Genomic DNA, 23,471 nt, shown 5'->3' with positions numbered 1-23,471 from the left:
ACACGGGCGAGTAGAAGTCATGCATTTGCATGCCCGAGTGAGAAGACTCTTTTTGAACAGGTTAGGAAGAGGAATGTGCGGAGCAGGGACAGGAGCTAGGGTGATCCCATCCTGGGGTAGGAGATGGTTATAAAGGCAGAGAACATGCAGAGAAGGACATCAATCATAACTCAGATCATATATATTTAAGGAGAATAAGGCATCCTGACACTAGTAAGTAGAGGAAGGCTAACAAGACTTTGGGACTAAGGTGCCAGTCTGTGAGAGTAACTTGGGTCAGCCCCACCACAGAGAGTATAGCAACAAGTATGGAAAGAGAAATAGGTAGGGGAGGACCATGAAATCGGAGGGAGAACAATTTGTAATAGTTCATTTAAGTTGCTTGGTGATTTTCCTCAAACTTCTGTTTACAGAGAGATCTCGGGTATTGGCTACAGGCCATTTATTAGCTGCTATCTTAAGGGTGATCGATAGATGATTATTCTGGTTAGCAGTTACTTTCCATTTCAAGTGGCTATCAGGTAACAGGTGGGCTGCCTTTACTCCCGAATGGTGGATCCAGGCAGTTAGTCTTGCAACCTTGAGAGCTGTGGGCGTGTAGTACAACTAGATAAGTTCCTTTCCAGGTAGGTTTAAGCAGTTCCTTTTTCCACTATTTTATCCAAATCTGATCCCCAGGTTTGTGGGGCTGGACAGTTATTCCTAGGGAAATAGGCATCGTGTCTGTCACCTGTATATCTCAAATACAGATTTCTCTAGTCCCTGTATTTCTAAATTCCCTAGCTCTGTCAGGCCCTCCTTGAATTTGACTGGTGGAGGGGGTCTTCCATACAGGATCTCGAATAGGGAGAATCCTATTTTTTGCGCGGAGTGTACAGAGTCTTTGGAGAAGAGCTAGGGGTAGTATATCTAGCCAGGGCAAGTTAGTTTCCTGACACAGTTTTGCCATGTCTGATTTAAGGGTCCGGTTCATACATTCCACTTTCCTTGAACTCTGGGGCCAGTAGGCTGTGTATAAGTTCCATTGGATACCTAGGGCTTTAGCAACTTGTTGCACCACCTCTTCGATGAAAACAGGGCCATTGTCTGAGCCAATGGTTAATGGCATTCCAGTTCTAGGAATGATATCTCTTAGCAAGGCCTTGGTTACTTCTATTGCCTTTTCGGTGGGTGTGGGATAGGCTTCAACCTAGCCTGAAAACATGCAGATGAATACCAAAAGATATTTGTATCCTTTACTGGGTCTTATTTCAGCAAAGTCTACCCCTAAATCTTCAAACGGTGCCTGACCACAGCACTGGATTTTCATGGCTCCAGTGGCAGCTTGTTTGGCACTATTTTGAGCACAGAGGAGACAGCATTGAGAGACGGGGACACAGAGGGATGGGAGTCGAGCAATTACATAGTAACGGCTCAATAAGATTTCAAGGGAGGTTTTTCCTAGGTGAGCTCATGCTGTTGGAGAACCACCTGGTGGGCGAGCTGCTCTGGTACATAGACTCTTTGGTCTGGAAGTTCCCACCATCCTTCTTTTGTTAGGCCTCCTTTCTCCTGTTGTGCCCATTTTGTTTCTTGGATTGTGTGCCTTGGGGAAGTTGGCAGTTCCAGGGCCTGCATAATTTTTGAGGGTATTGTTTGCTTCCCTGCTGCTTGTTTAGCAGGCAACTGACACGGAGTCCTTTCCGCTTTGGTGTCCCTTGCAGTGGATGACTGCTACCCACCTTGGTTCTCAGACTGCCCTTATTAGTTTTAGAATTTCTTCCTGATTTTTTATTTCTCTTCCTCTTATGGTCAAAACTCCTCTCCTTGTATAGAGCCCCAAGTACATGTAGAGCGGCAAAGGCATTGCACGACTCAGTACATGTCAGCCTGTCTTTACTGAGTTCTAGTGCTCTTATTAGCCTGTCCAAGTCTGTCTGGATCCCCAGGTGTGCCTCACATACATTCGTGAGAGAAACTGGTGTATTTTGACAGGTTGGGCCCCAGGCTTCAGGTCAATTAATATCAGGGGGTAGTTTTTTGCCAGACCAGGGGGATTTCCTTCTGCCCAAACTGAAGAGAGTTCTAGCTCAGGGGCCACAGTTGGCTCACGAGGAGGGGAAGTATATAATATCCATTCCTCTTCCCACGGAATTGTCAGGGACAAAGTCATAGGTTGGGCCTTTTTGGTTAGGCACAATTGCATCTGTCCATCTGAGGAAAAGGTTATTTCTGTGCTCAACTTGGCTTGGATGTCTCTACCTAACGGTGAGACCGGGCAGTAGGGTAGACACAGGAATTCATGAACTACTTGGTGACCCCCCAGATGGCACTGTCAGGGACTACAAAAAGACTTTTGGGTTTGTGCCCCTGTGGCATCTTTAAAGGTGCCACCTTGTGTGTCACCAGAGTGTTCAGCCCCATTGTCAACCATGAAGTCTACTGTTTGGTCCCCCACCTTCATTTTGACCTGGGCTCATGGGGGCCTACTTGGATAAAGCCCACTCCTGCCAGTTCGTTCAGGTCAGCCTCAGGTGATTCTGGTTGGTAGTGGCTGGGTAGAGTGGAGGTTTTTGGTTTCCCTTTTTGTCAGTTGGGACATTCATTGTTCCAGTGTCCAAATTCCTTGCAGTAGGCACATTGATCACATCCCTCATGGTGTCCACGGAGACCTTTCTGGAGGGGGTAGTCACCCCAAGGCAGCAGCCAGGAGAGTTGCCTTTTGTTTCTGTCTTTGGTCTGCCTCGTTTCTGGCAGCTTGATTTTTCTTGACAAAAGACTTAAAGGTGATTTCCACTAATCAGTGGCATTTTTTCCAGTGAATCTTTCCAAGTTTTGGAGCTTCTGTCTAATGTCACTTTGGGCCTGTCCCACAAAAGCAGCATTTGGCCATGAGCGGATTTTGGGGGGCTTCTGGGTCAAATGGAATGTAAACTCTGAAGGCTTCACAAAATCTTTCATAGAAATCAGCTGGACTGTCGTCTGGTTTTTGTAGGACCTCTGATACCTTTGCCATGTTGGTGGTCTTTGTGATGGGGGTAAAAGCAGGGGTCAAAATCTTTCTAATCTGGCCCTTCAACCTCTGTGTTGGGATCCCAGCAGGGCTTCTCTTCGGGCATGGCCTCCCAGACCCAAACCTCAAAGCCTAGATTTCCATCTGGTACCTGAGTCTGGAGCCATTTTCTGCTTCAGTGACAATTCATCGGTACTCTTTCATGTTGGAAAGGGTAAAAGGCTGCTGCTTACAGTCGACCAGGCAGGACAGTGAGTCTGGATTATGGATTCTCGGAGATCTATCATTGCCTGTGGCTTCTCAGAGTAGGCTGGTGTGTGGTGTTTCCAGTTGAAGAGATCAGTAGTGGAGAATAGTTGGTAGTAGAAAACTGATCCCTCTCTCTTATAGAGTCCTAGAGGGGGCCTATTCTCTGGGGAACCCTAGTCTCCTGCAGTGACATCTGCATTGCCATTTGGGGCCTTGGACCTGTAGACAGGGACCTAGGGCATCTTACTCCTGATTCAGGTGTCCCGGTTGGGACAGATTGGCTGCTGGCAGAGGTCAGACTGACAGGAGGCCGGTGGGTGTACGGTCAGGGAAGATTCCCCTCCCTTGACGGATGGGGCACTGGGGGCATATGATGGCAGAAATGGAGGGATTTCTGAATTATCTTGGAGGATGGGGGGGGGGGCAATGTTTTCTTCTGTGAAGACCCTATATTGTCCCTTACTATTAATGCAGAACTGGACCGAAGGAGGCTGGACTTGGGCTATTTCCAGTCATTGGTCAATGTATGGGAATTGATCTGGGTGGCCAGCCTACACCAAACGTGGGCCATTCTAATTCACAGAGGGTGTGTAACTTCCCAGAGGGTCAATTTGACCCCATATTCACCTGAAAATCCCTTTTTAAAATTCTTAATCATACATTCCAAAGCAGTTGGGTTTAAGGAATTTCCCCCCATCCTGGTATCCGAGATCCCTCCCAGTGTATGGTGTCACAGGACAAACATGAGAGAAGAGGTTGCTTCGTCTGCCTGGCCTCTCCCCTTGTGGGGATTTAGACACCTCTTAGCATTGGCAGGTCAGTATAAACCCCGGACTCGGATCAGGCCTCTGCTGCCTTGACCTGTAATCACAGGGTAGGATTCACTCAGGTCCCATAGGTGAGACCATGGAGCACAGGCACTCATACACATTCAGACAGATTGCAGACTTCCACCTAGGACTTCCGTGCCCTACGTGGTGACTGTGTCACCAGGGAAGTGATCAGGCTCCCCTTCCACCTCTGGGACGGGCCTGAACTTGGTCCTGGGTCCCCAGTGACACTTACCTGGTCTGATCTCCCATCCTGGGGGAGTTTTCTGATCCCGCCTGGAGTCTGTCTGAGCACAGTGGGAGCCAATTATTTTTAGGCCCAGCAAGGTTGGGGTTCAGTGAAATCACCTGTAGTGCGCCTTCCTTTTCTTTGCAGGGGGCTTCAAAGAGTGGCCTCACTGCTGGCCTCTGACGAGGGTGGCTCAAGGGGCCAACATGGCTGTCAACTTTCCCTGCCAACGCACCAAATGTTACAGCACATACTCAGTGCCCAGGAAGAGACCAGCCACACGCACTGGGGGAATCAAGAAAAGACTGTTTCTGCTGAGCCAGCACTAGTGGGCAATAGTCACCTCCAAAGGCTGAGCCCCCAGACCTTGGCATCTGCCTCCTTTTATGGCTGGGATGGTAGGGGGGGCTGAGAGACTAAGGAAGGAGGAGAGGTACTTATCAGCGGTGCTATCTGGGAAGTTGGTCTGTTGGGAAAACAATTTCAACCAGATGATGGCCTGAAGGCTAACTAGGGAACTCCAGTCCCTGCCTAGAGACTCCTCTTACGGGTTCTTCCTGCTCTGCCTGCCAGCACACCAAATTGCCACAAATGCAGAAAAGAGAAAACCATAAATACCCCCCTCCCGCTTGTGCTCAGGACTCAGGCCTTTGGAGAGACGGTCTCCTCTAATCCCATCAATGTAAATAAAACTCTGATCCACCAAGATCTCTGAGCGCCACTTGGTTTCTCCGCCTGTGATCCAGCCTTGTTCCATAACATATTTGGTTCCCTGACCGGGAAGCCCAACCACACTGGCCTCTTGTCACCACAGGTTTGAGAAAACAGTGGAGCAGAGATAGAACGAAGATCACTGAGGAAGGGGTGCCCCTGCCATGTCGTTCGGCAGCTTCCAAACCTGATTGCTTCAGTCCGGCGCTCTCCATCGTTCCCAGCGGACTCTAAGAGACCTGGTGGGTGAGGACCTGAGCCCAGCATCAGAACTGGTAAGGCTGGGGCCCCATTCGCAAGGGTGAAAGGGGGACCTGATCACTCCCCAGAGGCCTCAGAGGTCTCACAGTGAAGATTTGGTGGGAGGGAATGTGATAACCTCTGGCGTGTATGTGAATGTGATATTTGGCCTGGTTTTCCTGTCGATTTCGAATCTGTGTCTCCACGGACAGGCACCCTTAAGGTCCCCAAAAGTCTATGGAGTCTGAGTGGGCTCTCCTATGTCGTGTTGAAAGGCATATGGTCCAGGGCAGCATCAGAATAGACTCTGATCACAAGTCACAAAGCTGAGTCCACTATGGTAATGTTCCCCTGGGAACATGACCAGTGAAGCATTTGATTGGTCCTCTCATCTGAGGGGTTACCCCTCCCCTTCATCTGTCTTTGTGACACTGAACATGGGAGCAGGTTACAGATAGGGTCAAAACAGAGTAAGCCCAAGATCCTCGAGGTCATGCTTAAGAACTTCAAAAAAGGATTCTTAGGCAACTGTGGGACAAAAATGATATCTGGAAAGTTAAGGACCCCTTGTGAACTAGAATGGCCCTCAGAAGGAACATTAGCTGTCCAGGGGGTCTGATGAGTTTGGCTAGTAGTCACTGGAAACCCAGGTCACCCTGACCAATTTCCGTATATTGACTCCTGGCTTGAAATTGTCACCCAAATACCACACCTTGGGTGAGATTCATCCATAACAAGCAGAGTCAGACAATGGTCTTAGCTGTCTCACACGGAGAACCAAAGCAGCAGCCCACCACTCCCCTGGTATTTGTGGGTGACCCAGAGAAGAACCCTGTCTTTCCTCTACCTTATGGCCCACTGAGATCCACAGCCCTGCCCCCATCCAGAGACCTGAGACTCCTCCACCCCCTGACCCAGAGAATCCTTTCTCACCAGAGCCAGCAGCCAGACTGCACCCCAGACCTGGCACCCTCCAAATGACATTAAGGGAGATGAGAGAACCTGAAAGACAAAATGAAGTCCAGCCTGGCTGTTCCATGATGTATTATCAGCCCTTGTCCACCACCATACTCCTTAATTGGAAACACAACACTCCATCGTACTCTGAAAAGCCACAAGCAATGGTCAACTTGATGGAGTCTTTCTTCCAGACCCACCAGCCAACTTGGGGAGACTGCCAACAGTTACTCCATACCCTGCTTAATACAGAGAGAGAAGGAGAATACCGAGGGAGACCCAACAGTACCTGGAAGAACACACGCCATCGGGGATCAATGACCCTGCTCCCTGGGCTCAAGCTGCCACACCTGAAGAATGCCCATCATACATGGGACTTCACTACAGAAGAAGGAAAGGCTCACATCTGCCTGTACCAAGAGGCTCTCCTTCAGTAGATCTGAGCTGGAGCCAAAAAGCCCATGAACATGACTAAAATATCATTGGTCACTCAACAACCGGGGGAGTCTCCTGGAGACTATCACGAAAGACTATGTGAGGCATACCAAGTATATGGGGTCCTTTTTGACCCCAAAGGACAAGAAATTCAACAAATGGTAAATACCTCCTTTGTGGTCCAGGCCACCCGACATCAGGAGAAACTCCAAAAATTAGAGGACTTTGCCGGGATGACTATCACTCAGTTGATAGAGGCCAAGAGGGAAGCTGTAAAGGACTAAAGAAGAGGGTCAACTCTTCTTGCAGCAACACTGAAAGAAAAGGACAGTACAAAGGTGGGGAAGCCTCGGCCACCAAAAGTGGGGGAGCCCAGAGCCCCCTTAGCAAAGGACAATGTGCCTACTGCAAAGAAAAGGTACATTGGAAAAATGAGTGCCTGAACTGGAAGGGGCCCACAAAGCCCAGCTGAAATAAGGAGAAACGTTGAGAAGGGGACCAGGCTTCTTCTCTCTTGGCTCCCATGAGCCCATGGTCGAGATGAAAGTGGAGGGCCAAACAATAACTTTTATGGTTGACACCAGGGCTGAACATTCAGTAACCACTTCCCTGATGGTAGGGACCATCAGGCAAAATATGGCAACCATCCTTGGGGCTACCAGGATGTGGGCAATACAACAACCCTTCTGCCAAGCTTGACAATGTGAACTTGGGGGCCACAAGGTCCGACATAAATTCCTCAACTTGCCTGACTGCCTGATTCCCCTCCTGGGATGAGATTTACTCTCACACTTGGGGCCCAATAACTTTTGAACCCACTGGATACACTGGACAGGGGGAAACCCTAGTCTTGGCAATGACCACACTGAGGGAAGAGGAGTGGAGACTATTCTGTGCACAAACCCAGCCCTTTAGTCCATCAGAGTTCAGGCTTGCTTTCCCCTCTGTATGGGCTGAAGATAACCCACCTGGATTAGCCTAGAATCAGGGCCCCATCATTGTTGATCTTATCCCTAGAGCCCAATCCCAAAGACAGAGGAAATATCCCCTTCCACTTGGGCCTACAATGGGCATTCAAGAGCACCTGACCAAACTCAAAGAAGCAGGTGTCCTAATTAAATGCTCATTGGCTTGGAATACCCCACTCTTGCCAGTCAAGATGTCAGGAGGAGGATATTGACCAGATCAGGATTTGAGGGCTATTAACAAGGTGACTGTTTCCCTACATCCAGCAGTTCCAAACCCATGCACCCTCCTCAGCCAAATTCTAGGGTTGGCCAGATGGTTTACATACCTAGGGACCTAAAGGATGCCACCTTCTGCCTAGCTCCCCAAAGTCAACCACTGTTTGCCTTTGAACGGACTGAACTTGTTACAGGGCACCAGATGAAGCTGACCTGGACACGACTTCCCCAAGGATTCAAAAACTCACCCACACTCTTTGGGGAAGCACTGGCTGCAGATCTCACTAACTTTCCAAGAGAAACCACAGAGTGTATCCTCCTCCAATATGTAGATGACATTCTCCTTGCCAACAACACCCAAGAGAATTGTACAAGAGTTACAAAAGTCCTCCTGCAGCTCCTGTCTGACTCGGAATACCAGGTCTCTTGGAAAAAGGCACAGATTTGCCAACAACATGTCCAATACTTGGGCTTCCTCCTCCCACAAGGAAAAAGAAAATTAGGGCTGGAAAGGAAAAAGGTCATCATCACATTGCACAGACCCAAACAAAACAAGGCTTACATGAATTCCTAGGGCCTGCAAGGTTCTGTCGCATTTGGATTCCTGGGTTCTCAGCCATAGCAAGACCCCTTTATGATCTATTGAGGAGGCCCAATCGGGAGCCCCCTGCCTGGACTGAGGAATCAAGGGCTGCTTGATTTCTGTATCACAGAAATACAGTTGGCCCTGGGGTGAGCCCCAACTCTGGGCTTACCTGATATAGAAGAACCCTTCAACCTCTTCATACATCAAAAAGATAAAATAGCTCTTGGAGTCCTCACTTACATGACAGGATGCTGGCAATGTCCAGTTACATACTTGTCAAAAACACTTGATCTTGTGGCCACAAGGTGGCCACCGTGTCTTAGGGCACTAGCAGCCACAGTCCTGCTCATCAAAGAGGTGGACAAACTTACCCTGGGACAAAAACCTAATGTCAAGGTCCCGCACACAGTCATGTCCCCCAATGAACATGCAGGGATACCATTTCCGCTTCAACTCTTGGCTAACACATTATCAAATACTTCTCTGTGAAAACTCATAGGTTACTCTCGAAACAGTAAGGACACTGAATCCAGCCACTTCCTCCCCATGGAAGAAGGGGAACCTGACCATGACTGTTCTGAAGTAATGGATGAGATCTACACCAGTCACCCAGACCTCTAGGACCAGGCCATAAAAAATCTACAGATCACCCTGTTCAGTGACAGGAGCAGTTATTTTCGGAGGACACCCAAAAAGCAGGGTACACGGTAACCACAACTACCAAAATTTTAAAAGCCAAGGCATTACCGGAAGGATGGTCAGCACAAGAAACTGAACTATCCACTTCAACCTGAGCCTTAATCCACACAGGAAGGGCAAAAGAGTCAACATCTATACTGACTCTCGGTATACCTTTGTTACGGTGCATGTGCATGGAGCCACCTGTAAAGAAAGGGACCTCCTTACTGCTTCTGGAAAGACTATCAAAAACAAGGAGGAAGTGCTAAAACTCCTCAAGGCTCTATGGCTACCAGACAAGGTAGCTATCCTTCCCTGTAAGGGACACCAAACGGGTAATGACCTCACAACTCAAGGAAATTGCTGGCTGACAAAGCAGCCAGGGCTGCCACCTGAAATGACCCAGGCGAGGCTCATTCCTACACCATGACCTTCGTACTCCCAAGAGAGGCCCTTCTGCCCCTTTACACAAAAAAGGAAGAAAATTGGGCCTCAACAGAAGGGGGCACACTGAACAAAAAAGATGGTGGCTCATGACGAATGGATACATTTTTGTCCTGTCATCTATGGGAACATACCTAGTCAAAGAATATCACCAACTCATGTGCCTCGGAAAAACTGCACTAGAGGCCCTCCTTAAAAAGAGCTATTATATCAGCCAGCTGCCAACACTATGCTGGGCCGTCAATGAACGATGTGTAACATGTGACCCATCTGCTCCATGGCCCCCACCTGGCATACAAAGGATGGGGGCCACCCCTTTCAAAGACTTGTAGGTGGACTTCACAGATATACCACCAAGCAAAGGATTCAGGTACCTTGTAATAATCTGTACATATTCAGGATGGGTCGAAGCCTTCCCAACCAGGACAGAACACAGTGGTAAAGTGGCCAAAGCTCTTCTACAAGAAATTGTACCTTGGTTTGGTCTGCCCTTAACCATACACAGTGACAATGGACCTGCATTTGTGGTGGACATTATATAAACTTTGACAAGGTCCCTCAACATTACTTGGAAACTACACACTGTTTACCAACCCCAGAGCTCAGGAAAGGTAGAACGAATGAATAGCACCTCAAAGAAACCCTGGCTAAGTTCCACCAGGAAACTAATCTCCCATGACCAGATTTACTGCCACGCGCCTTCTTACATGCCTGGGGCACTAGGATTCTCCCCCTTTGTGTTAGTATATGGGTGGCCTATCCCCTGCTTATGAAAACTCCCAGGAAACAGACTAAGTTAGAGAAAAAGAAGTGAGAGAACAGTTTCAGGCCTTGGGAACAGTCCTAAATAACTTAGAGCCCCAATTTCGTTAGGGACCCCCATCCACTACTTTTTGTCAGGAGACTCTGTATGGATCAAAGACTGGAAAAAAGAACCTCCTAATCTGCAATGGACTGGGCCTCATACCATTATTCTAACAACCCCTACAGTTCTTAAAGTTTCAGGCATCACCCCATGGGTCCATCACTCCAGAGTCAAGAAGGCCAACTCCGAGGAGCTGTCAGCTGCCTAAACTGACCCTCAAAAGGACGCCGGCACCTGAGACCTGCTCTAGCCACACCCCAGAAGCTGGCAGAATCAACACGTAAACTGAGCCTGGGGGTTCTAATGCAACTCTGTCAACCCTTACCTCTTGCCGCTGTGATAACTCCGGTCTTGCTCCTTACTGTTGGGCTGATAGAAAGGCTGCCCCAACAGATAGACATGGGACAAAGGTTTACGCTAGGTCTCACCTACATTCTCTGGATGGGAGGATTTTTAAGCATTGCTTGTATCTCCTGCTAACTTTGCTTGCTATTTAACCGACACACTCCCACCTTGCCCTGAGGATTGTTGTAAGACAGTGCAGAAATCCCTGCAGGTTCAGGAAAGACAAGGGCATTCAGCTCCCTTACTTCCCTCCACAGAGACCGTTAACAAGGGAAAGGAGTCCTGTTTGCCAATTGCCGGATGCTCAATCACATACATTTTGGACCATAGAAATAACCCAATCGAGCAGGAGCCCCTGTCACAACAAAGGCTTTAAAAAGGGGGGAAAGGTCTGTTACACTTACCTCCCCCAACCAGGGATGTCAGACGGGGAGGAGTATAGGACCGGGCCCTCCAAAAGGTCATAAAGGATGCACAGGTCAAATTAATAAAGGCCTTAAAAGCAACCACCCTGGCACCCTACCAGGGTTTAAACCTTTCAATTCTTAACCAAATGCTTACCAATGTCCTGCTCCAGCGCTGGGCCAACACTACCCAACAAGTCCTCCACGAAATAAACAGTCACACCTGAACCTGCTGGATGTGCTTGCCCCTCTGCCAGAGGGCCTACCGAGCCACTCCTGTCCCTCTAGACTGGGAAGCCCCCGAGAACCTGAGGGCCAATGCCACTGTCTTCATGGGGCCTCTGGCTACAGGGGTCCGCCTAACAGGGACAGAAAGCCCAACCTGCATCCTCCCGGAAGATAGAGAAAAATATAACCACGGATAAAAATGAAACCTGTGCTCACCCCCTGGAATCTTCTACTTATGCTCCAACTCAGCATATAGATGCTTGGAGGCCAACTGGACTCAAACCTGCTTGCTCCTTGGTCTTCTTAACCCTTGAAATCAATGCGTATACTGAAACCCAGCTCCTGGAAGTACTTGGCCCTAACCCCTGGGCCAAATGGGCAGTCCTGCTACCCTCTCTAAAAGGAGCAAGAATTGCAATGGGAATAGGGACTGGGGTAGGAGGCATCGGCTCTGTAGTAGGACCGTATCACAAACTATCCCGAGAGTTAAATGAGAACACGGGATGAGACAGACTCTCTGGTACTTTACAGAGCCAAATAAACTCCGTGGCAGCAGTGTCCCCCCCCCCAAACAGAGGAGCCCTCGACCTCCTCACTTTAGAAAAAAGAGGCATTTGTATCTCTCTGGAGGAAGAATGTTGCTAGTATGTGAACCAGGTGGGAATAGTCACAACTAAAGCTAAGGAACTCAAGGAAAGACTTCAACATAGACAACAAGAAAGTATCAATCACGGGAAAGGATGGGATCTCACAAACTGGACATCCTGGCTCTCGGCCCTGGCAGGACCCCTCCGTTCCATAATTTTACTTGTGACCATGCGCCTCTGTATCTTAAACACCCTGGTGAGCCTCACTGAAAACACTGTTGCTCGCCAAACCGCAGCAGGCGTCTCAGCCCTCGGAGGCTACCCGCCCTGGAACTGAAGGGTGAGGGCTACGAAAAGCACTGTAAAAAGGCATCAACGTGGGGAATGTTGGGAAAACCAGTGAAGTTATACCATACGACGGCCGGCGGGCTAACCAGGGAACTCCACTCCCTGCCTAGGGCTCTTCCTGCCCTGCTTGCCCTGCGCACCGAATTGTCACGAATGCGGAGAAGACAAAAGCAGAACTTACCCCACGCTTGCGCTCGGCATTCAGACCTTTGGCGAGATTGTCTCCTCTGAGCCCATCGATGTAAATAAAACTCCGATCCCCCAAGATCTCTGAGTGCCGCTTGGTTTCTCGGCCAGCAGTCCAGCCTGGCTCCTAGCGGGTGGACACAGGAGGTAAGCAAGATTACAGAAGCCAAAAGTATTCCAGGGGAGTATCCGGTCTCAGAAATCTGGCTGGCCCCTTTTATCTTGTTTTTCCTAGTTTTTCTTCTCACCCTGGATAGCAGTAGATCTTTTACATTATAAAGCTCTTCTATCTTTCTTTTTAAAAGATGCTACCAAATTTAAGGAAATTAAAAATAAGATTGACCATCCACAACCGCCCTTCACAGAGGAAGGAGGACCCCAAATTTCCCCTAGGCTCTCCTCCAGATGATCTGTGAAAGGCCAATATTCAGGGGCTAATAAAAGCCAAATTGAATTATATACCCAGAAAAGCTTTTGTTATATAGACTTAAAGATATAAATCTTTTTTATTCCATTTCAGTTAAAAATCTCCCTGCTATAAGGAAGCAAATTTAGTTTAAAAGATGGGCCAGTCCCTTGATATTAAGGCTATAATCTAGTTCTTTGGGAGGAATTGAAAACAACGGTCTTTGTCTTACAAATCTCTGCAGAGCCAGAAACACAACTCGAGAAACAAGTCAAAGCCAATGGTTCTTGAAATTCACTTTGAGATACAAGTGCTTTGGATTACGAGCATGTTTCTGGAATGAGTTATGCTCTCAAGCCAAGGTTTTACACTATTTGGAGTTTGGGCTCCTAATGTCTTCCCTACAGAGATTAGTAAAACAAAAGGTAAAAGATTTTGTTTGGATCTTGTCCATGTATGTATGTGAAATATTTTCTCTACCTGTAGATGGTATTGCTAAAATTAATTTGTAAAAGAGCTCTATTTAGTTAATTTAAGGACAAGTGCTTACAAGGATTGGGTATTCCAAAACTCACAAAGATAGAAACTAACCTAAATTGTATTTTCAAGTCTGTGCGATCTGGGAAAATATTTGGTATTACAGCTAATTTAAGGTTATTGGTTTAATTAAAAGAAACATGTCTTTAGAGTTATTAGCATTAACTATAAGACTTTTATTCTACCTGTTTGCTAAAAGTTAGATTAAAAGGTAAAAGGTTTAGGGGCGCCTGAGTGGCTCAGTCGGTTAAGCATCCGACTTCAGCTCAGGTCATGATCTCACGGTTTGTGGGTTCAAGCCTCACATTGGGCTCTGTGCTGACGGCTCAGAGCCTGTTTCAGATTCTGTGTCTCCCTCTCTCTCTGCCCCTTTCCCACTCATTCTCTGTCTCTCAAAACTGAATAAATGTTAAAAAAAAAAAAAAGGGAAAAGGTTTCTTGGCAAGCTTTTAAATAGTTGGTAAATCTTTGGTAATCTGACACTTTAAAGTTTATGAGGCTAAATGCCACTTAATTCATCATTTATTAAATATCTAGGTGATTTCCAAATAAAATAAAATCTTAACTATTAAACACATTTATTTACTTTTGTTATAGAGAACTTAAAGGTAAATATAAGTCTGTTAGGAAATGAGGCTTGTGTTTTATTGAAAAGTTATACTATAAAAAAGTCACATTTCTAGAAACTATGAGCTGTATTCAAAAATTCCTATATACTTGTATAGCAAACAGTTCACATTACTTATGTTGAAGAGGAAGAACTTCCTGTGTCCTTGAGGGTCCTTCCAGCTCTGAACTTGGAATTAAATTAACATGAGACAGATAAACAGTAGAAAATCAAATTTAATAGTCTATGAATGGGGAATCCACACAGACGTGAAATTCCAGAAACAATGAGGTAACAGGAATACGAAGGGTGTAGAGGTCTGAGAATATAAAGTGGAGAAAATCATTAGTAGGAACATGAAAGGGGATGTTTTGAAAACAAGGTTGTTTTACCTTGCTGTTAAGTTTCTCTTAGGTAAAAGTGAATCTCCAGTACAGGCCCTCCTTTCCAATGTAAATTTAGGCAATTGAGGCCCAGGAAAAGAGCTTTTCCTTAATCTGCTAGCTTTTGATTGCTTTGAACTAAAAAGAAAGTTCATGCCAAACTGGCCCATCTTGGGGTACACTGCCCTTGGACCCTACACTTACAACTTAATTTTCACTAAGGGTTAAGAATTCTAATAAATAAGAGTACTGGAAATAATAAGAGAAACAACTCTGTATGCAAGGAAAATAGCATCTCTTTTTGGCTAAAAAAAGCGGGGGGGATGAGAAATGAGAATACATTTTTCTTGGGAAAAAACAGGACCAAATTTGAATGTAAGATAGAAAGTTGTAGAAAGTTTATAGAAAAGGAATCTTTAGAAAGGATTTTATATATAGTTGGTACTGGCTAAAGTTTAATATAAAAATAAACTGATGCAAAAATAAAATTGTTTTCATTTAAAAAATGAAGTTTTCTTGAACTACTGATCTGTTAAGAAACTGTGTATACATGTTTTTCTTTACCTTTAAAGGTACTTGATCGGAAAACAAGGATTCTCTGTTTTGTCAACATATTTTCCTATGTCTAAGAGCTAAATTTTGCTCAAAACTATAACCTTCTGTATTTGGCTCTGATATCATTTATATCATATATTTGTCAGTTTTGTTAAATGGATAATTAAATCTGGTTGCATAATGATATGATCCTATCGTATCAAATGTTGACATTTTTTGATGTTTTACTACAGTCTGAGATACTCCTGAGAGCTCCTGGAGCATTTAAAAATTTTTGTGAGAAATTAAACTAATTAGGCTTATTTGGTATATTAAACTATATGGAAAGCTTTGTCAAATAAGTGATAATTAATCCTCTTACATTTTGTAATCTGTACATAATTTGCATTTATATATTCGTTATTTAAATAAATGTTCTAAAAATAGTATGAAACTCCTAGAATCTGATGTCCTTCTGTTATCTTGAAGTGTAGGTTACAGAAGTAACCAAATTTCCTTGTCAATTGCATTATAATGAATTCTAATGAGATCTTTAACCATGGGCATTTGTAAGTTACTTATTTACAGTTACTGTTTTCCTGAGGCTATTGCAAATGTGTTAAAGGAACTCTGAGACTAGGTTTCTGATAACCTTGAGACCATTAAAATTGAACTGGGTAAGAATTTCCAGAAATAGTGCAAATACTGTGTTCAAACAGAACAAAAATTAGTAACATGGGACTAAATAAACTGGAGAGGATAATTACAAGTTTTATGACTCTTTGTTTTTAAAAAAGTCAGCCAAAGTTTTAATCTGGAAAATATAGCTTTAAATTTTTTTTCCTTTGAGCTAAGTGAATTACCAGAAATTTGATTGTTCACATAGATATATTTAATGGAAACATTTATCATTTATCCCTACCTGATTTCAGAATCCAGAATTTTGAAACTGTGAGTACTGTTATATTTTTATGGCAGTAAATTAGCATATGTTCAATAAGAATCCATTCTTCTTGTAACAGAAACTATTGGAAATACTGATTATATTACCAAGGCTTTGACTGGAATGGCATGTTTGGGAGAAACATGCATAGGCTCAGATATTGTAAAACTCCCTTGAGCCAAAAGGTGAGGGGCTTGCAAATGAGGACATACCAACCATTGTTTGATCTCAAAGTCTATTCGGGTGAAAGGTCAGCGGTTGAGCAACCTAGCTCCTCCTGGCTGCAGCAAGCCCCTGAGATGTAAATCTTTAATTGACATTGTGATTAGAACGGTCAAACGTGTTCTTCAAGCAACTGTTAAGCCACCCCACCCCACCCTCCCCACCTCTAACCGCAAAATTCTCGCTTCTGTACACCGGCTTCGCCCCCTCTCCCTATATAAACCCTGAGCTATGGCTCGATGGCGCGCTCTTCCGAGGACTCTTTGGGTGCTCGGGAGGGGCCGTCCGGCCGGACTAAAATAAACCTGAATAACCAACTCCTTTTGTGTTTGTGGGCTTTGTCCTCGGTGCTTCTCCTTTGGAAAAGGTGGTCTAACAATATGACCAGACAGCTTTAAAGAATGAAGCTGGACTTTATGGAGCTAATATAAAGCCCCTTGGAAATAGCCTGATGCTTGCTCATAGAATTCCCAGCAGCCTTACCAGGTGAGTAAAGAAGGTGCAGAAACCTAGCAATACGTGGGAGGGGGACCTCAAGAAAAGAGGAATTCACCCATATGTATAGCTGTTGCAGGTGAAGTCTGATGACAAGTATTTGGCTCAGCATCTGGCCTTGAGAGGCTGTTAAGAATTTGATCTAAAGGCTCCTTATAAAAAGTACGAGTAAGCAAGTTTTAAAGAGTCTATATGGTCAATTGATATTCTTGTGGCACTTATGTAAATGATCAGGCTTGAATTTGCAAACTAATTAATACTAGTTTGGCTATCTTCGGTAGAAATGAGTGTGATTACAGAAAGAAATGTTTCAATAACATACCTGAGTAAATACTAGATTCTAATACTGTTCATTCTAAACTAGACTAGATCCTGATTTCTTCTAGTTTCCGCCAATCCCTAGCTACAACTCTCCAAATGAATATTTTCAATTTTTTCTCCCATCCATCTTAGTTGAATATATTTGAGAACTCAAACTTCTTTTTTTCCTGAAAGAGGGGAGGCAAGATGGCAGAGAAGTAGCNGCTGGAGAAAAACCTCTGCTTGGGACACAAAGGGACCCGGTTTCCTGCTCTCCAGCTGACCCTAGGCGGGACGCACTCGGCCCAGGTGACCCCCAGGGACACTGCTCCCCACCTGCCAGCCCAACCTAGAGGGGACCCGTGGCAGCTGCACCTTTGTGCTTCTGACTTGGCTGGATCCCCAGGGGGAAGGCACTGCTCTGAGGGATTTGATCGCGAGTTTATATTTTGGGTGACGGGGGACACAGAGGGACCCAGTTTCCTGCTGTCCAGCTGGCCCCAGGAGAGACGCACTGGTCCCAGGCGACCCTGGATGAAACTGTTCCTCGCTCGCCAGCCTGACCTGGAGGAGACGGAAGCAGCGGCTTCTGGCTCGATCCCCAGGGGTAAGGCGAGAGGCTTGAAACTGCTCTGAGGGACTCACCTGTGAGTTTATATTTCAGGCAATTTAATGGGGCACACAGACTGAGATCTGAAAACAAGACCTGGCTTGGGATATAGAGCACGGCCCACCTTGGCTATGCCCCTGGCACAGGGAGATTGCACACCCAAAAGAGTGAGTTGCATTGCTTGGTTCAAGAAGGGACTGGAGCGCCGCCACTCTTCTCCCCACAACCACCAAGGCAGGACCCCCGCAGCACTCACTGGACCAAACCACGCCCATTCCTGCTAGAGAGCTGCCCAATTATTTTATTTTATTTTTTACTGGAGCCGGGGCAAGACCAACGTGGATGAACTGCCCTGATTAATTCTGGTCACTGGCTTGCTTAAACAGTCACATTTAATCCATTCTCTAGATGTAAATTCTACACCTACCTACCTTTTCATCTCTTTCTCTCTGGAGTAATCAGACTATGTGGTTTCTCTGGATAGCATCATCGTCATTTCTTTTGCCTCTTCTCCAACCATATGCCACCCTTTCACTCTTTGAAAAAAGCGTCTTATCCCTTCTGCCTGCTCATTTCATTTCCAGTTTTGCCTCATCCCCGCCCTGTCATCTCTCTCTTTCTCTATGCTCTTCAACCAGCACTGCATACACCTGGCTATTTACTTGTAGCTGGGAAATCTAGTTATATGCTTTAAACTGTTCTTTGTCTATTGGGTTTCTTCTTTTTTCCTTTTCTTCTTTTTGATTTTATGTATTTTTATTTTCTATTATTTGCCTTCCCTCCTTCCTCTTTTCTCTTTACTTTTTCATTTCCCCTTTCAGTTTGCATGTTTGCTGGATTTGTCTGTGCGTTTGTGTGCCTTTGTTCCCTGTGTGTTTGTCTGTCTGTTTTCTTCTCCAGGGCTACCTCAAGAAACAAGCCAAAGTACACATGGTGGAGAGTCCCAAATACCACTACGAGTAGGAAAATAAAATAACCCAGGTTTCAATGAGAGACCAAGAGATACCATTCAAAGAACACTTTCTGAATGGACAGGCCCTGGACAGTCAAAGAGCCTTCTTTGGTACAGCAGAACTCACAGGTGCAGAGTGCATAACAAGTTTTTAAAACTAACAAGAGATAGAAAGCTAACCAAAATGACAATACGAAAGAGCTCTCCTCCAAAGAAATTCCAGGAAGAACTGACAGCTAAAGAACTGCTCAAAACAGATATAAGCAAAATAACTGAACAAGAATTTAGAACAAAAGTCATAAAAGTAATCACTGGGCTAGAAAAAGGCATGGAAGACATCAGAGAAACTATTGCTACAAAGACTATGGAGCTTAAAAATAGTTGTGTTGAATTAAAAAAAAGCCATAAATGAGATGCAAAATAAAATGGAGGCCTCCAATGCATGGATTGAAAGGCAGAAAGGAGAATAAGTGATTTAGAAGACACCATTATAGAAAAAGAAGAAATTGAGACAAAAAGAGACAAACTGATCCAGGAACATGAAAGAAGAGTTCGAGAACTCAGCGATACAATCAAATGGAATAATATCCATATCATAGGAATTCCAGAAGAGGAAGAGAGAGGGAAAGGCGCTGAAGGAGTCCTGGAACAAATTATCGCTGAGAACTTCCCCAGTCTGGGGAAGGAAACAGATGTTGAAATCCAAGAGGCACAGAGAACTCCCCTCAGACATAATTTGAATCGATCTTCTGCATGACATATCATAGTGAAACTGGCAAATTATAAGGACAAAGAGAGAATTCTGAAAGCAGCTAGGGATAAAATGGCCCTGACACACAAAGGGAAACCTATGAGAGTGGTGACAGACCTATCTACTGAAANCTTATATCAGACAAACTGGACTTTAAAGTAAAGACAGTAACAAGGGATGAAGAAGGACATTATATAATAATTACAGGGTCTATCTTACAGAAAGAGCTAATAATTATAAATGTATATGCACCAAATATGAGAGCACCTAAATACATTAAACAATCAATCACAAACAGAAACACTTCTATGGATAAGAACATGCTAATAACAGGGGACTTTAATACTCCACTTACAGCAATGGATAGATCAACTAGACAGACAATCAATAAAGATACAATGGACTAAATGACACATTGGACCAGATGGATTTGACAAATATATTTAGAACTCTACTTCCTGAGGCTATGGAATTCACTTTCTTCTCAAGTGAGAGATCACATACTGGGACATAAAGCAGCCCTCAATAAATATAAAAGAATTGAGATCATATCATGCACACTTTCAGATCACAATATTATGAAACTTGAAATCAATCACATGAAGAAGTCTGGAAAACCTCCAAAAACACGGAGGTTCAAGAACACCCTGCTAAAAGAATGAATGGGCCACTCAGGCAAGTAGAGAAGAAATTTAAAAATATATGGAAACAAATGAAAATGAAAATACAACAATCCAAACTCTATGGGATGCAGCAAAGGCAGTCCTAAGAGGAAACTACATTGAACTCCAGGCCTATTTCAAGAAATTAGAAAAAGCACAAGTGCAAAATCTAACAGTGCACCTAAAGCAACTAGAGGGAGAGGAACAAGAGTGCCCCAAACCCAGTAAAAGAATAGAAATAATAAAAATTAGGGCAGAAATAAACAATACAGAAACCAAAGAAACAATTGAACAGATCAATGACACCAAGAGTTGGTTTTTTGAAAAAAGAAACGAAATTGACAAACCTCTAGCCAGGCTTCTCAAAAAGAAAAGAGAGAGCATGAATAAAAATTAACTGATTACAACCAACCCCTCAGAAATACAAGCAATTATCAGGGAATATTATGAAAAACTATATGCCAACAAATTGGACAAATTAGAAGAAATGAACAAATTCCTAAACACACACTCACTACCAAAATTCACACGGGAAGAGATAGAAAAACTGAACAGATCCATAACTAGTGAGGAAATTGAATCAGCTATCAAAAATCTCCCAACAAATAAGAGCCCTGGGCCAGATGGCTTCCCTGGGGAATTCTACCAGACATTTAAAACAGAATTAATACCCATTCTTCTCAAACTATTACAAAAAATAGAAATCGAAAGGAAACTTCCGGACTCATTTTATGAAGCCAGCATCACTTTGATTCCCAAGCCAGACAGAGACCCAGCAAAAAAAGAGAACTACAGGCCAATATCCCTGATAAATACGGATGCAAAGATCCTCAACAAGATAATTGCAAATCAAATTCAACAGCACATAAAAAGAATTATCCACCAAGATCAAGTGGGATTTATTCCTGGGTTACAGGGCTGGTTCAATATTCGCAAATCAATCAATGTGATACATCACATCAACAAAAGAAAAGATAAAACCCATATGATCCTGTTGATAAATGCAGAAAAAGCATTTGACAAAATACAGCATCCCTGCTTAATAAAGACTCTAGAGAAAGTTGGGATAGAAGGAACTTACTTAAACATCATAAAAGCCATCTACGAGAAGCCCTCAGCTACCATCATCCTCAATGGAGAAAAACTGAGAGGTTTCCCCCCTGAGATCAGGAGCATGACAGGGATGTCCACTCTCGCCACTGTTGTTTAACATAGTGCTGGAAGTCCTAGCATCAGCCATCAGACAACAAAAGGAAATAAAAGGAATCAGAATTGGCAAAGAAGAAGTCAAACTTTCACTTTTCACAGACAACATGATACTCTACATCGAAAACCCGACAGACTCCACCAGAAGCCTACTAGAACTGATCCCAGAATTCAGCAAAGCTGCAGGGTACAAAATCAATGTGCAGAAATTGGTTGCATTTTTATATACCAACAATGAATCAACAGAAAGAGAAATCAAGAAACTGATCCCATTCACAACTGCACAAAAAAACATAAAATACCTCGGAATAAACCTAACCAAAGATATAAGAGATCTGTATGATGAGAATTATAGAAAACTTATGAAGGAATTTGAAGAAGACACAAAGAAACGGAAAAACATTCCATGCTCATGGATTGGAAGAATAAATATAGTTAAAATGTCATTACTACCCAAAGCAATCTACACCTTCAATGAAATCCCAATCAAAATTTCACCAGCATACTTCTCAAAACTAGAACAAACTATCCTAAAATTTGTATGGAACCACAAAAGATCCCAAATAGCCAATGTAATATTGAAGAAGAAAACCAAAACCAGAGGTATCACCATCCCAGACTTTAGCCTCTACTGCAAAGCTGTAATCATCAAGGCGGTATGGTATTGGCACAAAACCAGACACATAGACCAATGGACTAGAATTGAGAACTCGGAATTGGACCCAAAAGTATACAGCCAACTAATCTTTGACAAAGCAGAAAAGAGTATCCAATGGAAGAAAGACAGCCTTTTTAACAGATGGTGCTGGGAGAACTGGACAGAAACATGCAGAAGAATGAAACTAAATCATTTTTTTTAACACCATACACAAAAAAAATCTTCAAAATGGATAAAGGATCTGAACGTGAGACAGAAAACCATAAATNGAAAGAATGAAATCTGGCCATGTGTAGCAACATGGATGGACCTTGAGGGTGTTATGCTGAGCAAATAAGTCAGGCAGAGAAGGACAGATACCATATGTTTACACATATAGGAGTATTTGGAGGAACTTAATGGAGGACCGTAGGGGAGAAGAAGGGGAGAAAAATAGTAGGGGAGAGGGAGGGAGGCAAACAATGAGAGACTCTTGAATGCTGAGAATAAACTGAGGGGTGTTGGGTGTGGGGGGGAGGGGAAGGGGGGAGATGGGCATGGAGGAGGGCACTTGTGGGGATGAGCACTAGGTGTTATATGGAAACCAACTTGACAATAAACTATTAAAAAAAAACTTCCTTTTTTCCTGAAGCCCTGCGAACTAAATACAAACAGCTTGATTTAAACTTCAGTGAAATCACAATAGCCCTCAGCTCTCACTCTATCTAAAGATGCTTCAAGCTTGACATCTAGAAATCTTCTTGACTGGCAATCGTCAGAACTTAGAAATTGGTTTCTAATTTGATTCAATTACTAACCATTGTTTTTTCTTTTGTTTCCATATAAAGGCCTCTTAATTAATAACTAATTATTGGAATAATATGACTGTCTTTGAGTACACACCTGAATCATCACTTCCTAAAATTAGTTTAATTGAACTGAACATCAGGACTAAGACTAGTTCAACAAGATGAAATAATCTACCAACTCAACTTTTATGGTATGAAACTTCACATAAGTTTCAGAGGAGGCAACTATAGGGGCTAAGGGCAGTTTGCCCCAAGATAGGCCACCTTGGCATGAATGTCATTTTGAGTTAAAAGCAATCAAAACCTAGCAGATTCAAGAAAACCTCTTTACCTGCCCCTCAGCTGCCTGCCTATGCTAGGGAGAGAGCTATTACTAGAGACTCCTCTTTATCTAAAAACTTACCTGTATAATAGGGTAACCTTTGTTTTCCAAATGTCTCCTCTTGCCTTCCTGTTAACGGCCACCCTCCCCTACCTCCTTCTGTAGATCAGAATCTGATATAAGCCTCATGCGCCTGACTGTCTGTAGAATTTCATGTCTGAAACTACATTTTATTTTCTCCTGTTCATCTGTCCCTATTAATTTGGTTCTTAGTCCAACTGCAAGGACTAACAGAGAAACATCGTCCTTGAACAGCAGAGAAAAATCGTCCTTCCTAATAAAATCTTGTAAACCATCTCCCCTCATGACTCAGGCTGGTTTATAGTTTGCTTTAACCATTCATCTTTTTTCTTTCCCATAGAAATGCCTCTTATTAAGTACATGATTGCTTGTACTATATTGACCTAACTTTTGGAAGCCCACCTGTTACACAGCCTCCTGAAATGAAACACAAGTGTTTAATTGAACTTCCCTATTCTCAGGGGGCCTGTGTGGCTCAGCTACAACTTTGGCTCAGGTCATGATCTCACAATTTGT

General features: G+C 44.1%; 1 protein-coding gene across 1 annotated transcript in view; it reads right to left on the bottom strand.

The window, feature by feature from the left end:
- Nucleotides 1–5,277: 5,277 nt before the first annotated feature.
- Nucleotides 5,278–23,471, bottom strand: part of LOC144218361 (uncharacterized) — a 138,052-nt gene continuing 119,858 nt past the window's right edge. The window contains exons 6-8 of the mRNA XM_077748220.1: nt 12,494–12,625; nt 6,185–6,253; nt 5,278–5,445 (exon numbers count right to left, since the gene is read on the bottom strand). Coding sequence (XP_077604346.1) covers nt 5,278–5,445; nt 6,185–6,253; nt 12,494–12,625 — 369 coding nt within the window. The remainder of the gene's footprint in view (nt 5,446–6,184; nt 6,254–12,493; nt 12,626–23,471) is intronic.

Source organism: Crocuta crocuta, unplaced genomic scaffold (assembly GCF_008692635.1).
Source record: "Crocuta crocuta isolate KB4526 unplaced genomic scaffold, BGI_CrCroc_1.0 scaffold39, whole genome shotgun sequence".
Taxonomy (NCBI): domain Eukaryota; kingdom Metazoa; phylum Chordata; class Mammalia; order Carnivora; family Hyaenidae; genus Crocuta; species Crocuta crocuta.
This window is presented reverse-complemented; position numbering and strand designations above follow the sequence as displayed.